At 52.9% G+C, this 16,636-nt stretch overlaps 1 protein-coding gene across 1 annotated transcript in view; it reads right to left on the bottom strand.

Moving 5' to 3' along the window:
* The window catches only part of CFAP52 (cilia and flagella associated protein 52), a 201,130-nt gene that overhangs the window by 146,942 nt on the left and 37,552 nt on the right, over nucleotides 1-16,636 (bottom strand). Inside the window, exon 2 of the mRNA XM_078650854.1 lies at nucleotides 14,594-14,793. Within this exon, the coding sequence (XP_078506980.1) occupies nucleotides 14,594-14,793 (200 nt within the window). The remainder of the gene's footprint in view (nucleotides 1-14,593; nucleotides 14,794-16,636) is intronic.

Below are 16,636 nucleotides of genomic sequence, written 5' to 3'. Positions count from 1 at the left end.
GCAGAGGAAACACAATACATGTTTAATTTGGATAGACAGAATAGCAAAACATTATATATGTACAATAAAGACTTATTTTCCACAAAATGACCAGAGCAATTTAATATGTATTAGAGATAATAGGGGAGTTCTGTATAACTCTCTTTCATAGATATTTAAAATGCACGAAGAGATCATAAAAACAGAGACAATAGTAATACAATGTACACTGAAATGAGGGAAGATAGATATTATGTATTTGAAGAGAGGTGCAGCACAGAGAAGTATTGTAGAGAGAGTGAAACCGCAGGAGGTTTTGCACATAGGTAGAACATATAAATTACATGCACGTACAAGTTAGAACTCTCTACAAGAGCCATGCCTATGACAGTTCTGGTGTTATTTGTGATTGCTGACAAATTGTCTTTTTATCAAACTTGGCTGTTCTATCATTCTTATCACAGGCATCATCTTCTCCATCCTCGTAGCCAATGCTTTTGAAAGTATGTAACGTGTGTGTTTAAAGAGACTGTCGCCACATTATGTACAGCAACTTCAAACAGATTTTAAGGCACTAATGAGGAGCTAAGAGAGAATTAAAGTGCACAAATAGAGCATACAGGAAATGTATACATAGAAAACCCTTAGATAAGCACTTGCATAGAGAGGATGCAAACACTAGTGTGTACAGAGGCAAGAGTGAAGAGTTGCAACCATCTAAAATACAGAAAATTGGTTTGGATGCATTTGATGATAGTTTATGATGGAAACTTTAAAACTTATAGGACTTTAAGGAAAGCATTTAGCATTATTATTGTATTCTATAATGGTTCCAAAACCTCAGTGATAACCTAGGGCTGAGATTCATATTTCTTCTGTAGAGAAAACAAGGTGAGCCTTTGATGTCCAACGTACTCCTATGTCCTCCTCTTGTTTTTATTATTAATATTTTGTTAGTACCACTGGTGATGGGTTGAGGAAAGGCAAGGACATTCATTCACTCAAAGCAAAAAATAAACACAAAAGAATCACAGCTAAAGCTGTCTGTAGCGGACACCAAAAAGATTAGCTGCAGAGTTTGACTCTGTGGCAACAGGAATGGAAGACATCCCATGTGTATAGCGACACATTCACAAATTACACAGGCAAGAAGGAAGGGGTTGATATTGTCTTGCACAGCTGCAGCCGATGTACACACACAGAGGCTCGCAGAGAAATGGCTTATGCTCTCTGAGACCAAGGCAAGTGAGCAGAAGGTAGTACTCTCGAATGGCCTACTCGAACATAACTGGGCCAGATCACAAAACATTTTTGGATGGCACCATTACACGTCCGTGGTGGTAAGTAGGTCAGTGCTTGGTGTAAACACTTTTGTATTATTAAAACAGATTTATGGAGGTGGTAATGTGTTAGCAGAATATGTAGCATTTTGTTATGGTTAGGTGCTGTTTTGGTGCTATTGTGATTTTATGCTGTATTATTGCGTTGCGTTACTGTTGTGTTATATTTTTATTGTTGCGCTGTGCTCAGTTTTGACTGTATTGCTGTGCTGTGCCATGGTATATATTTATTGTGTTGACAGTTTGCTTCTTGTTATGTTATTGTGTTCTGCGTTGTAACAAGAGTGCTACATTTCCATTCAAAGGCAGTACACTCTTTTAATGTTCCAATGGCAGACACTTTTGTACCACTGTATCAGGTGACAAAACACTTCTCCATCTCTTCAGCCATTTTAAACACCAAGTCAGTCCCAACCCGTGGCAGTGACCTCTCTTACATTAGAACATCCAGGGCACACTGTATGTGATATGACCCATCAGGTTCCAGAATAGTAATTTCAAACCAGCAAAGGCTGAGCCCACACACAGATTTCTTTCAACAGCAGCACTAGTTACGTAAGAGAATTAATGTTGCATATAGCGCAAACTTGACCCAAAGGCATCAGAGCGCTTTACATGAGCACCAGCTGCATTTCAATTGGACACATTCATTTTGTCAGGCACAATGAGAGTAAGGGTCTTTATTATGACTACGGCGGCCCATCACCGCCGTGGCCACAGTGGCGGTGTGGGTGTTGGACCCGGCCTCATGGCGTGGTCCTACCCCTCCCGCATGGCGGGCATAGGACGATATCCGCCCTCCACCAGACCTCGGGCGGCCCCTTCGGCCCGATCCTGCACGCCCCAACACCACAGGGCCGGCTACCATCCCGGTCCACCAGCGCAGGCCTGACCCCAGCGTAGGCCCATCACGACCTCAGCACGAGGCCGTGCCCGACTCCATCTTGGACCCACCACGTCACAACCACGTGGCCTCGGCCCCAGCCCAGGCCCCAGCGAAGCCCCGACATCAGGGCACCAAGATCCACCCAGGTGGTCGAGTGGCCACTCGACAGATCCCAGTTTCGATGGGCCTCCAGCCGTCCCCGGACGCCTGGTATCGATCGCCCTCCGGCCTCCCTGGGCGCTGGCTCCACCCCCCTGCTGGGTGTCTGGACACCCTCATCCCGGCCCCTCTGACCCCCAGGCGCGAGGGTCCGGACTTCAAAGACCTCCAGACCTATATCTGGGCCAGCCCTGGATTAGGACGTCAGTTGTATCCTGGATTGGAAGCCCTGCTGACGCTGTCACGGCCGACACCAGACGAACTCATCCTCCCCGTAACCCGACGACCATCTGAGAGCCTGCTGGCGCTGCCGCGGCCTACCTTGCTGAATCATCTGAGAGCCTGCTGGCGCTGCCGCGGCCTACCCTGCTGAATCATCTGAGAGCCTGCTGGCGCTGCCGCGGCCTACCTTGCTGAAACATCTGAGAGCCTGCTGGCGCTGCCGCGGCCTACCTTGCTGAACCATCCTGAGAGCCTGCTGGCGCTGCCGCGGCCTACCTCGCTGAATCATCTGAGAGCCTGCTGGCGCTGCCGTGGCCTACCTCGCTGAACCCTCCTGCAAGCCTGCTGGCGCTGCCGCGGCTCGGACTCTCGGAACCCCCCGGCTCGAGGATTGAGAGCTGTGCGTAGAGTACCCCGTCCTCCGCCCAGAGTAAGACTGTCCCGCTACCTTACCCCCCTTTTCGAGACTTTACAGATCCCGCGATCTGCTTGTACACACTACCAAAAACCTGCAACCTTTTACTAGCTATAAAAGCTTAAGAACTTGACCTCTTGTGTGGTGTCCATCTGTAGTGTTGTGATTGAATTTGAATTTGAATTGAATTTTTAAAATATTTATAGAGCGCTCTTTTACCAGAATCGGTTTCATGGCGCTAAGGAGCAGAAGGCCAGAGGAATCAGGGAAGAAGGCTAAGCAGCTGCAGATCTGGAAAATAGGAAGGTCTTAAGATGCTTGCGGAATTCCAGGTAGGAAGGAGACATCCTAAGAGTAAGTGGGAGTGAATTCCAAAAGGACGGAGCCAGTATTGCAAATCTGGCCCCACCGGACTTCTGTTTTCTGAAGCGAGGGACGGACAGAAGAGCCAAATGAGTGGAACGAAGTTCTCGCGAAGGAAGATAGGGGGAAATGGCTTCGCATAAAAAGGCAGGGGCGGTTCCTGATTTAGCCTGGTAGGTGATACATCCAAGCTTGAAAAGGGCCCTCTCCCTCACTGGGAGCCAATGGAGGGACTGCAGCAAGGGGGTTGTGTGGTTGAACCTGGGGAGTCCGTAAATCAGGCGAGCCGCCTGATTTTGAATCAGTTGGAGCCGACGAAACAGGTAGGCCGGGGCACCGTTGTAAATAATGTTCCCGTAATCGAGGCGCGAAAGCACCATGGCCATGAGGATAAGTTTAAGTGCAGCGGCTGAAAAAAAACGAGAAACCCTCCGGATGATCCGGAGTGAAAAAAAGCATGCAGACACAACTGCATTGGTCTGCGTGTGAAGGGAGAGCATGGGATTGATGAAAATGCCCAGGGTTTTGACCTTAGGAGCAGGAAGAGGGGGGGGCCAAGGGCAGAGGGCCAGAAGGAAGGAGACCAGGGACTGCAACCACCCCCCGTCAGGACCAATTCGGTCTTGTCCGGGTTTAACTTGAGGTGGTTGCAGTTCATCCACCCTTGGATAAAGAGCATAACCTTCTGAAAGTTAGAAGCTGAGGAAGGGGAAGAGGAAAGGTTGAAAACAAGTTGGAGGTCATCGGCGTAATTAAACACCGAGACCTCCATCTGCTGCAAAGAAAAAATGAGGGGTGAAATGTATAAATTAAAAAGCAAGGGAGACAGGGAAGAACCTTGGGGGACTCCACATGTCACCCTCTTAAGAGGGGCAGTGAAGTTGGCAAGATGGACGGCCTGTTCCCTGTCCGTCAGGAACGAACGAAGCCAGGCATAGGCCGTGCCCCCAATGCCCGCCGCTTCGACACGGGTCAGCAAGATGTCATGATCCACCGTGTCGAATGCGGCGGACAGATCTAACAGGACCAAAGCCTGTGGCCGGCCAATGTCGATACCCTCCCTTAGTTGGTCCATTACCGACACAACTACCTTCTCAGTAGAGTGCAGCGGGCGAAAGCCCGCCTGGCGGGCGGCAAGGCAGCCCGTGGATTCCACAAAGGAACTCAGGGACCTGGTGATGTGAGCCTCTGAGACCTTTGCGAGATATGGAAGGAGGGAAATCGGGCGATAGTTGGCGGGCACCGAGGGATCGAGGCCAGGCTTTTTCAAAATAGGGATGATGGCTGCCGACTTATGAGCGAGAGGGACAATACCAGAGTTAAGGGAGTGATTAATAAAGGTAAGTGGAGGAGAATAGCAGTTGGAAAAGAGCTCTTTTAGGACAAAAGCAGGAGCAATATCCCGAGGGGAGCCTGATTTGATCCGGGCCAGAAGAGGAAGCAAGGAGTCTCGGGTAAGGGAAGGAAACTGAGTGAAGGAAGGTACAGGGGGGGGTAAGGAAACAGCAGAAGGTAGCGTGGAACAGGAAGGAATATTGGCCCTAATGAGGGCAATCTTTTCAAAGAAGAAGGAGTTGAGGGAGTTGCAGAGTGTTTGAGACGGGGGAATTTTAGAAACCGCCCTATCGGAGGTGGCCAACTCATGAACGGTGGCAAATATCTCCTTAGGTGTGTTTTCTGCTGCCATGATTCTACCAGAGAAAAACTCCGTTTTGGCTTTTAGTATGTCGCGTTTGTAATCTTTCAAGGATAAAGAGTAACTAGCCTTAAGAAGAGGGCAATAAGAACGGCGCCAGGCACGTTCGGCTCTACGGGTCGCAAGTTTTTTTTCCCTGAGGGCGGGTGTAAACCATCGGTTTGCCGCGTGGGCCCGTTTAATAGTCACTCTCTTGAGAGGAACGATGGAATTGCAAGCCTTTAGCAGCCAGCTGTTAATGGCTGAGAGCTGGGCGGAGGGGGGTAGATCATTAAGCTCCGGGCTGGTAGCCTCAAGGGAGGAGCAGACCACTCACCAGATTACTCTGCTGTACGATCCTAGTAGAGGACCCTCCTTCCGGAGGCCTCTCCGTACCGCTCGGCTACTTCTCGACGGAGAGGTGGACCTAGGGGTGGTCAGTCAGACATCTTCTGCCTCCCCCGGGGACGCCTTTCTAACATTGGTGGCAGCGGTGGGATCCGAGCCCACGCAGATCGTACAGAGAGTAATTCGCTCACTACCAAGAAGAACTCACTGCGAACATGAGCACAGAATTCCAGAAAGAGAAAATGGAAGACTACAGTCACAAGGAGCTAAAGCAATTCTGCAAAGACCTAGGCATCGCTACCACTGGCTTAAGCACCAAAGAAGACTTTAAATCGGCCCTGCAGGCCTGGGTGGACGCCGGCGAGGCGCCACCCCCGAGGGAAGATAACCCGGGCCCGAACCGAGGCCCGGAGGCTGCAACGAACCCAGCGGGAGGGAGACCCGCAAACCCAGACACGGGCCTCTCCCACGAAGAGTCCCGAGAACGAGAGAAGAACCGGCTCCACGAGTTGGAGCTCGCTCGACTCAGACAAGAAGGAGAGATCCAACTGGCAGAAAGGAAATTAGCCCTCGAGCAGCTACGGCTAGAAGGAGACCTGGAAGAAAAGCGAAGACAGAGAGACCTCGAGGAGAAAAAACTCATGCTCGAGCACGAGCGCGTCCTCAAAGAAATGGAATTTAAAGCCAAGGCCAACGAGAATAACCCCTCCGGGGGGAAGACCTCACCTCCCCCGGTGGACACAAAGGTACATATACCCAAGGATGTCGTCAAAGAGTACTATAAGAACGACGACATCCAGCAGTGGTTCAAAGCCTACGAGGTCGCCATGACCGCCCATCGAGTACCCCTCAAGGACTGGGGCGCCGGCCTGTGGGGGAAGTTTATCAACGAAGGGAGAGACGCCCTGCTGGAGCTCCCTGATACCGAGATGACCTCGTACGAGCACATGAAGACCGCCCTCCTCACTCGCTACGGACTCACCCCCGAGATGTACCGGCAGCGATTCCGAGACTGCAAAAAAATCCCCGGTACCACGTGGGTGGAGTACGTGAACTATTACAGCAGAGCCTTCGAGGGGTGGACTCGGGGCTGTCAGGTCACCACCTACCAGCAGTTGGTCGACCTCCTTCTGTGGGAACATCTATCCAATAACTGCTTCGTCGAACTCCGGCAACACCTCCTCGACAGCAAACTGACTGAGCCACGAAAACTCGCTGTCGAGGCGGATAGATGGGCGAGCACCCGAGTCGCCTGGGGTCCGACAGAAGACTCCGGCCGGGGACCTCCGGGAAACCACCGACCACGAGGCGGCAGAGTAGGCCAGAGCCGGGGACGAGACGCCCCCCAGGGGTCATCCCCTGCCTCCACGTCGCCACCCTTGGGCCAGAGAGGGGGCCCCCCAGCCAGACCAGGGCCCCGCCCGAATGTTACGTGCCACAGATGCCAGCGACAGGGTCATTACGCGAATGACCCCCTCTGCCCGATGAACCAGCGACCCGGCACCACCGGTCCCCCGGCCCGCCAGATAATGGCCGCGGCCCTGGATGAAGAAGGAAGTGAGGAAGAGGACAACGGCCCCGAGCAGGCCGAGTGGGAGCCCGCCGCCATGACCTTAGCCTGCCTGGGGACTCACGACCTGATCCCCCGAGGCCCGATCCCCGGCAACACCCAGAAGTACCGCCAGTGGGTCACCATCAATGGACGCCGAACCGAAGCCCTCCGTGACACTGGAGCCAGCGTAACAGCAGTCCGCTGCCATTTGGTGACCCCCGAACAGATCCTTCCTAACGTCCTGTGCCCAGTCCGGTCCGCAGATAACTCAGAGACTTTGTGCCAGATGGCCTGCATCCCCTTCGAGTGGGGGGGGAGTGTCGGGCATGCTAAAAGTGACTGTCCGCAACGATGCCCCCGTGGACTGCCTCCTTGGGAACGACCTTGAAAGTTCCCCCTGGGCAGGCGTCGAAAGAAAAGAGCACCTAGGGATGCTAGGCCTTCCCGAGTGGGTCTGCGCGACCACCCGTTCCATGTCTGCCCGAGCCTCCACCCCAGCGGGGGAAGCTTCGACTGAAGAGCCGGAGTGGCCCGCACCGCCGCCACCCGTCATCCCCGAGGACCCTGGCCTGGAACACGGCTCCCAAGAGCCCGACCAAGAAAACCTCCCCGAGCTCCAACACCTCCCCGAACTCGCTCAATGGCGCCAAGAAGGGGGCCCCACTCGCGAACAGTTCCGGCAGGAGCAGAAAACCTGCCCCTCCCTTGAGGGGGTCCGACAGCAGGCCGCTACTCAAGCCGCGGGAGACCCCGCGGGGTCCCACTGGGTCTATTGGGACAACGACCTTCTCTACAGTGAGCAGAAGATTGCCGAACTAGGGACCAGCCGGGTGCTGGTCGTGCCCCTCCGATTCAGAGACTTCCTCCTAAACTTGGCACATGATGTGCCCCTCGCCGGGCACCTGGGGCAGGACAAAACTTACAGCCGCCTGGTGACCCATTTCTACTGGCCGAAAATGCGGAACGATGTACATAACCACTGCAGGACCTGCCCGACCTGTCAAGCCAGCGGAAAGAGCGGGGGGAAGATGAAGGCCCCGCTCCAGCCTTTTCCCGTGGTCACCACCCTCTTCGAGCGAGTGGGGATCGACATCGTAGGGCCCCTGGATCCTCGCACCTCGCAGGGGCACCGCTTCATCCTCGTCCTGGTGGATCATGCTACCCGCTATCCCGAGGCCATCCCCCTCCGAACCATCACGGCCCCCGTGGTGGGCCAAGCCCTCATGAGCATCTTCTCCCGAGTCGGCTTCCCCCGGGAAGTCGTGAGTGATCGGGGCTCCAACTTTATCTCGAAGCATATGCGATCCCTCTGGCAGCAGTGCGGGGTCGCGTACAAGTTCACCACTCCGTATCATCCCCAAGGAAATGGACTAGTCGAACGATTCAACAGGACACTGAAGGGGATGATCAAGGGCCTAGAAGAGCCCCTCCGGCGCAAATGGGATGTCCTACTGCCTTGCCTTCTGTTCGCCTACCGAGAGGTACCCCAGAAGTCCCTGGGGTTCAGCCCTTTCGAACTCTTGTACGGGCACCCGGTCCGCGGCCCCCTCAGCCTGGTCAAGGAAGGCTGGGAGACGGCAGTCCAAGATGCCCCACCTGATGTCTACCGGTACCTCCTGACCCTACGCAATCAGACTCGGAAGTTCCGGGAACTTGCCGAGGCAAACCTGGAGGCTAGTCAGGAGGAGATGAAACGCTGGTATGACCAGAACGCCTCGTCCATCGAATTCGAGCCGGGCCAGCAGGTCTGGGTCATGTCCCCGGTCGAACCTTGTGCCCTCCAGGACAAGTGGACGGGGCCCTTCAAGGTGGTGGAGAGCGCAAGAGCCCCGTCACCTACTTAGTGGACATGGAATCCCCCCGGAACCCCCTCCGGGTTCTCCACGCTAACCGACTAAAGCCACACTTTGCACGCACTGAACTAAGTCTGCTGCTGGCGGCCGATGACGGAGCGGAAGACGACTCCGACCCACTACCAGACCTCCTCAGCACCTCCGAGAAAGACGGCTCCTTCGAAGGGGTCCGGCTCTCCTCTACCCTGACCCCAGATCAGCAACAAGACTGCCGGAAGCTGCTGGGGCAGTTTGCGGATCTGTTTTCCCTCACTCCGGGGGTCACCCGGTGGTGTGTCCACGATGTGGACACCGGAGACAGCCTGCCTGTGAAACACCGAGCTTTTCGAGTACCCGACCGGGTTCGGGCCTGCATCCAAACAGAAGTGGCCAAGATGTTAGCTCTGGGGGTAGTCGAACCCTCCAACAGTCCCTGGGCCAGTCCCGTTGTCCTGGTCCCTAAAACCGCCGCCCCCGGAGCGGCTCCGGAGCTCCGGTTTTGTGTTGACTACAGGGGACTAAATGCAGTCACCAGGACCGACGCCCATCCTATCCCCAGGGCAGATGAACTAATCGATCGCTTAGGAGCTGCCAAATTCCTCAGCACCTTCGATCTCACGGCAGGGTATTGGCAGATCGGCCTCACCCCGGGTGCACAAGAACGATCAGCCTTCTCGACCCCCGATGGCCACTATCACTTCAAAGTGATGCCCTTCGGCATGAAGAACGCCCCAGCAACCTTCCAGAGACTCGTGAACCAGGTGCTGGCCGGACTAGAAGAGTACAGCGCTGCCTACCTCGATGACATTGCTGTATACAGCCTTCACTGGGGTGAGCACCTGACCCACCTCGGGACGGTCCTGAAGGCCCTTCGGCGGGCCGGACTCACCATCAAAGCCAGTAAGTGCCAGATAGGCCAAGGGTCCGTGACCTATCTGGGACACCAAGTGGGGAGCGGCCACGTGGCTCCCCTCCAACCAAAGATAGACGCCATCCGGGCCTGGGAGCCCCCGGTCACCCAGACCGCTGTCCGAGCCTTCCTGGGGCTCACTGGATATTATCGGCGGTTTATAAGAGACTACGGGAGCATTGTGGGGCCCCTGACCGAGCTGACCTCCAAGAAGCTACCAAAGAGGGTGCACTGGACCCCTGCGTGCCAAACGGCCTTTGAGACTCTAAAGACTGCCATGTGCACCGCCCCTGTGCTCCAGGCCCCCGACTACAGCAGAGAGTTTGTAGTCCAGACCGACGCCTCGGAGCACGGCATCGGGGCGGTCCTGTCCCAAGTCAACCCTGAAGGAATCGACCAGCCTGTGGCCTTCATCAGCCGACGCCTGCTGGCGAGAGAGCAACGCTGGAGCACCATCGAGAGGGAAGCCTTCGCCGTGGTGTGGGCCCTCAAGAAGCTCCGGCCCTACCTCTTCGGCACCCACTTCCGGGTCCAGACCAACCACCAGCCCCTGCGTTGGTTGATGCAGATGCGGGGAGAAAACCCGAAGCTGCTACGCTGGTCCATCTCCCTGCAGGGAATGGACTTCACCGTGGAGCATCGCCCCGGCAACGACCACGCCAATGCTGACGGCCTGTCCAGATCCTTCCGCCTCGGCGAGGAGAACCCCCAAGAGGATGGGTGACTCTCCCCTGCCTTCAGCTGGGGGGGGCGCGTGTTGGACCCGGCCTCATGGCGTGGTCCTACCCCTCCCGCATGGCGGGCCCAGGACGATATCCGCCCTCCACCAGACCTCGGGCGGCCCCTTCGGCCCGATCCTGCACGCCCCAACACCACAGGGCCGGCTACCATCCCAGTCCACCAGCGCAGGCCTGACCCCAGCGTAGGCCCATCACGACCTCAGCACGAGGCCGTGCCCGACTCCATCTTGGACCCACCACGTCACAACCACGTGGCCTCGGCCCCAGCCCAGGCCACAGCGAAGCCCCGACATCAGGGCACCAAGATCCACCCAGGTGGTCGAGTGGCCACTCGACAGATCCCGGAGGAAGGGGAGTTTCGATGGGCCTCCAGCCGTCCCCGGACGCCTGGTATCGATCGCCCTCCGGCCTCCCTGGGCGCTGGCTCCACCCCCCTGCTGGGTGTCTGGACACCCTCATCCCGGCCCCTCTGACCCCCAGGCGCGAGGGTCCGGACTTCAAAGACCTCCAGACCTATATCTGGGCCAGCCCTGGATTAGGACGTCAGTTGTATCCTGGACTGGAAGCCCTGCTGACGCTGTCACAGCCGACACCAGACGAACTCATCCTCCCCGTAACCCGACGACCATCTGAGAGCCTGCTGGCGCTGCCGCGGCCTACCTTGCTGAATCATCTGAGAGCCTGCTGGCGCTGCCGCGGCCTACCTTGCTGAATCATCTGAGAGCCTGCTGGCGCTGCCGCGGCCTACCTTGCTGAATCATCTGAGAGCCTGCTGGCGCTGCCGCGGCCTACCTTGCTGAACCATCTTGAGAGCCTGCTGGCGCTGCCGCGGCCTACCTCGCTGAACCATCTTGAGAGCCTGCTGGCGCTGCCGCGGCCTACCTCGCTGAATCATCTGAGAGCCTGCTGGCGCTGCCGCGGCCTACCTCGCTGAACCCTCCTGCAAGCCTGCTGGCGCTGCCGCGGCTCGGACTCTCGGAACCCCCCGGCTCGAGGATTGAGAGCTGTGCGTAGGGTACCCCGTCCTCCGCCCAGAGTAAGACTGTCCCGCTACCTTACCCCCCTTTTCGAGACTTTACAGATCCCGCGATCTGCTTGTACACACTACCAAAAACCTGCAACCTTTTACTAGCTATAAAAGCTTAAGAACTTGACCTCTTGTGTGGTGTCCATCTGTAGTGTTGTGATTACTCTGCTGTACGATCCTAGGAGAGGACCCTCCTTCCGGAGGCCTCTCCGTACCGCTCGGCTACTTCTCGACGGAGAGGTGGACCTAGGGGTGGTCAGTCAGACATCTTCTGCCTCCCCCGGGGACGCCTTTCTAACAGTGGGCACCAGTACATGGGCGGTCTGACCGCACTATTACAAGTTGGGCAGCGGACTGCCATGGGACCGCTGCAACACCACCAGGGATCTGAGATCACTGGAGGTTTTTGGGGGGGTCTTGAGGCCTCAATATGCATGGCGGTGCCGCTGCAGCACCACCAAGCATATTACGAGTTTCCTCTCTGCCATGGCTTTCATGGTGGTGAGCCAACCATGAAAACTGTGGTGGCGAGGAAACAAAGGGGGCGTAACAGGACCCTCTGTTGCCTCAGGGCCATAGGGTGCATGCAGGGGGGCACATGTTGTGCCCCCCTGTGTGTATGCAACCTAGTTCCTGCACGGCATGGACTGCACTGGTCCATGCCGTTCAGGAACTACCTTTGACACTCCCATTGAGGTGTCCTTTTCATAGGCATCGCCATGGGACCACCAAAGAACCACTTACCAGAGGCTAAAAATGTCATAATCTGATCCCCAGTGTATGGATTTGGTGTTCTTGGAGTGGGCGCTGGCATGGTGGCATGCTCCAACACTGCCAAAGTTGTAATTAGGCCCTAAGGGATTTGACCAGAATCACAGGATGTCAAGCATCCCTGCCAAGACTCAAACACGGTTCCCCGGATTTGATGTTCACCGCTCTGTCCATTAGGTGACATCCTCAGACCATCCTAAAAATTGCAAGCCACGTTTTAACAGGCCTCAGTTGGACATGTTTGTTTATTAAGCCCAGTACCACTACAAAGTATGCTATATTATGTATGAGCAGTGTCCCCTCTTATCAATGAAAGTCAACAACTGCAAAGAGACCTTGATTACAGAGCCATTCACTGCATCACGGATCCGCCAGTATACGCCCCTTATTGTAGACAATGTACCTTGTGCCCTGCAAGGTGTGAGACTCGATGCACAAAGACTGCATTGAGATCATATTTAACAGAAGCCTCCCCGTGGCAGCTAGCCTGTTAGCCATGGAAGCCAGCCCAGTGCAAACACATATGGTAAATATCCAGCTGGAAAGTGAGAAACTATCCTTATCCGCCAGGTCGAATACCATCACAACACATGGCATTCTTATTTCTCTGAATTCTAGTTCCAGCTAGGCGCCTTTTCAGCCTCAGGTGGGACGCCGTAGCAGTGGTTGCCTTCAAGTGCCGAGAAGAGAAATTCACGCATCTTGTGGGCTCAAACACCCCTGCACACGATGCCACAAAAGTTACACTCTGAGGCCAATTCTGCTGTATCGCTCGAAACTAGAAAACAGAAGGTGCGTGCTTTTTGCACTCTTTTTATTTTTCTATTTTGACTAATTGCCATTAGATGAAGGCCGCTGGGTGGCTGGGCCTCATTGGCTTTTGTTTACCTGCATGAAGCCTAAAAACATTGATGCAAACTAACACAGTCCTTTTTCAGGAGACTCTGAACCAAAGAGGACCAGTGCCTCCCTCTTGTTTCATGTGTCATCAATCTCCTACCACAACTGCCAGCTCCCCCAGAGCTCACATCACAGTGCACACCTGCCAGTGTCAATGTGAACCCTTTTTTTTAACAGGAGTAGCAATGCCAACACAAAGCAAGAACGAGAACGGGGTGTTGTTGTCCCTTTCAGGCCGCCATCTTCCTTAGTCTGCTCTGTGCATTGATCTGTGGACACCTGGTGTGTGCCTCACCAGGCAGGCTGCATGGAGATCATTGGGTAACGCCATTTTGTGCAGAAAGGACTTTCAACATTCTGGTACACATACGAGTGAATCCTCTAATGAAGTGATTATACAAATGAGGTGACGTTGTGCCTGCTTATAATGTCTTGCTAAGGCCCATATTCCGCGAGGATGGCCTAGTGCCTGTCACCACTGAATGTGCATGCTTGTGTGCCACTGAGCGGAATGAATCCCAGGCATCACATAAATCCGTGTGTCAGTTCATGCATCCTGGCTCTGTGCGTCTCCCAAACACAGAAGTAAAAAAAAGTGTTTTTTGCTTAAGAACTCTGAGAAGAAAAACTGAAAAATGATACCTTGCTGCCTGGCGATTTCAGTTGAAAATGCCCATATATCAATTCAGAAATGCGTTGTGCCAGTATATGGAAAGCATTCATTCTTTAATTCTTAAAAAAAATGGCACAAGGACATTTGCAGCCTGATTCATGTAGCCAATAGCGCTCGCAAAAGGGCCAGATTCTGAGAATCTGGCCCTTTGCGAGTGCGATTTTTGCATTTGGTATTCATGATCCCAAATGCAAAAATCGCTATTTAAGAATTAGCAAATATGCGAGGAATAGCATTTAAGGAATCTCTATTAGAGATTCCTCAAATGCTATTCATGACAATAAAAAATAGCGATTTTGCACTTTTGGGGCCGCTATTTACCGAGAGGTCAGACCTGTCGGTAAATAGCAAAAACTCAGAAAAATGCTTTTAAAAGCATTTTTCGAAGTTGCATGTTGCACACACACATGTCCTTTGGACATGTGTGTGCGCAACACCTGTTCAAATGTGCATTTTAGGGGTGCTACAGGGCGTCCTTTGGACACCCCTGGCACCCTTAAAATCGCTATCTTATTTGCGAGTAGCAAATTGCTACTCGCAAATAAGGGATACTCCCCATTCATTCCTATGGGCCTCTTGGCCCATAGGAATGAATGGGGAGTTTTTGCGAGTAGCAAATTGCTACTCGCAAATAAAGAACATGTAGGAATCGCTATTTAATTAGCAATTCCTACATGAATGCCGTTTTGCGTGTCCTCAATAGCGAATCGCTATGATTCGCTATTAGGGCCACGCAAAACGGCCTGTACATGAATCAGGCTGATAGTCACGAAGAGAACTCCTACTGCGTATGTGACCTACCTTGAAGCCCATGTATGTGACTTGTCCGGAGGCGACATACCTCCCGCTCTTGGAGACAGCAACGCTGGAGACATTGTTGGTGTGCCCTTGGAGAAAGTGCTGCTTGCTGGTGTTGAGGTTCTGGATAATCACCATACACCCCAAAGGGTAAACGAGATGCTCTCTGTCGGGGTGGCTGATCAGGCCGGAAGGGACATGTCCTACCGGAAGAAGCAAAAGAAATGGAAGAGATTAGTTAGACTAGTGAGAGGACAGTTACAAAAGATACACAGCCCGCGCTCATCTACATACCGGCTTCCAATATTGATCAATAATACGCATGGCACCCAGGGAAAACCCTGAAACTGTGAAGCGGGAGGAATGGGCCTGCATCAGTAAGGAGAGTGTGAAGAGACAGTAATCACATGATATCTGTCTGTATTCCCCACCACACCCCTTCATCCTAGTAAGATGGTGGGTCTCTTCACAACGAACACTGCTATATTACCTAGCACTCTTCCTCTGAGGAGTGAAACTAGGCAGATACAGCTCTTGAATCCCAATTAAAAAGAGTGGTGTGAGAACAGTAAAATTCCACTCAATCCCAATGAAGGCCAACAGCATAATCATTGTTATCTTCCTCTTCCTCAGGTGCTTCAGCTTTGGCAGTGTCCTAAACACTTCCTGGAGTTGGGGAGATGGAAAATGAAGGAAAATGCATTCCCTGAGCTCCACAGGCATTTGGTTGACATCAATCGCATTAGATAACTTAGAACTCCATCCTTCCACCGCTTCCATAGAATTGGAGGTTCTCTTTGGCTTCAAGGAATTTTTGGGAGGGCCAAACTGCGTTTTGGTTGTAATAAAAACACTTCATTGAAAACGGAAGCAGTTGCCAGGTAGAAAGACACAACTAGTGAAAAGTGGATAGCCACAATGTTCTGGTTGGGAGTATACGCATTAGAAAGCAGGGTGGAAATACCACTAATGGTACAAGTCTTTAAATGTAGTTGAAGATCGAGAAATTGCTAATAGATTGATGATAACGTTCATAGTGTGTGCTATGTGCAATGAAGTCCCTTAAAATGTCTGCTATGTACTGTGAAACATATTTCTCCTTTAGAATATAATGGAAACTGAATTGGCTCTTGAATATTGGAAAGCGGCTCGGACACCGGACACAGCAAATTCCCCTAGGTATTTGTTCTTTCCTTACTGTTCGGCTCTACAGGCCTGTGAAACATACACAGTCTACAGTAGGACCGCCCCTGAGCAGACCTGTTGCAAGCGCAAGGTGCTGTGGGTGTGTCGCTGAGAAATCCCAGTCCACCCAGAGGTTGTCCTAGAAAAGGCCGGCTTTAGCACTGGTGGCGCCCAATGCGACAATGTTTGTTGGAGCCCCCGATGACTACCTCTGCCAATGATTCCCTCACTACCAACCTTTAACAGCGCCACTCAAGTCTCCATAACCACTCTCTCTGATGCACTTAGTTTTAAAGTGACACTCATACCAGTGTGCGATGGCAGAGCACTTTACATCACACACATGTTACACAGAGACAATCAACCATACATGTGTAAATCAGTGTATAGGAAATGTAACCCAGAGGATTACATGGTGCAGGAGTCACATGTCATCCATACTGGTAGGCAGTATAGCTTAAGACTGTTTGGTCTGGAGAAACACAACCTGAGAATTTAAAACGTAACACCATGGTTAGAAGTTCTCTTTAATAATAAGCATTGATTTCTACACAAATTAACCCTTTTTTGCAACATTAGGATAAGGAAAAATGAGAAGCAATCAAAACGGTCTAATCTACACCTTGCAGTTTGCACGCAGCTCTGTTGACTGTTAATAGCTCACTGTTCTATATGAGGATTTTAGCTTATAAATTGCAAGTAACAAAAGGATCTCTCTGACAAAAGTAGTAACCCACTGACTTGTTTACATTATATGCACTTTTTGATCTGCATGGTACACGTTCTTTGCAGGAGGCATATTAGCCCTCTGCGCTACCTTATGATGAGTCAAAACTTCCACTAGACAAAACCCCGGATCTC

This window comes from Lissotriton helveticus, chromosome 7 (genome assembly GCF_964261635.1).
Source record: "Lissotriton helveticus chromosome 7, aLisHel1.1, whole genome shotgun sequence".
In the NCBI taxonomy this organism is placed as follows: domain Eukaryota; kingdom Metazoa; phylum Chordata; class Amphibia; order Caudata; family Salamandridae; genus Lissotriton; species Lissotriton helveticus.
The sequence above is the reverse complement of the archived record's forward strand: the minus strand, read 5'-3'. Positions and strand labels throughout refer to the sequence as shown.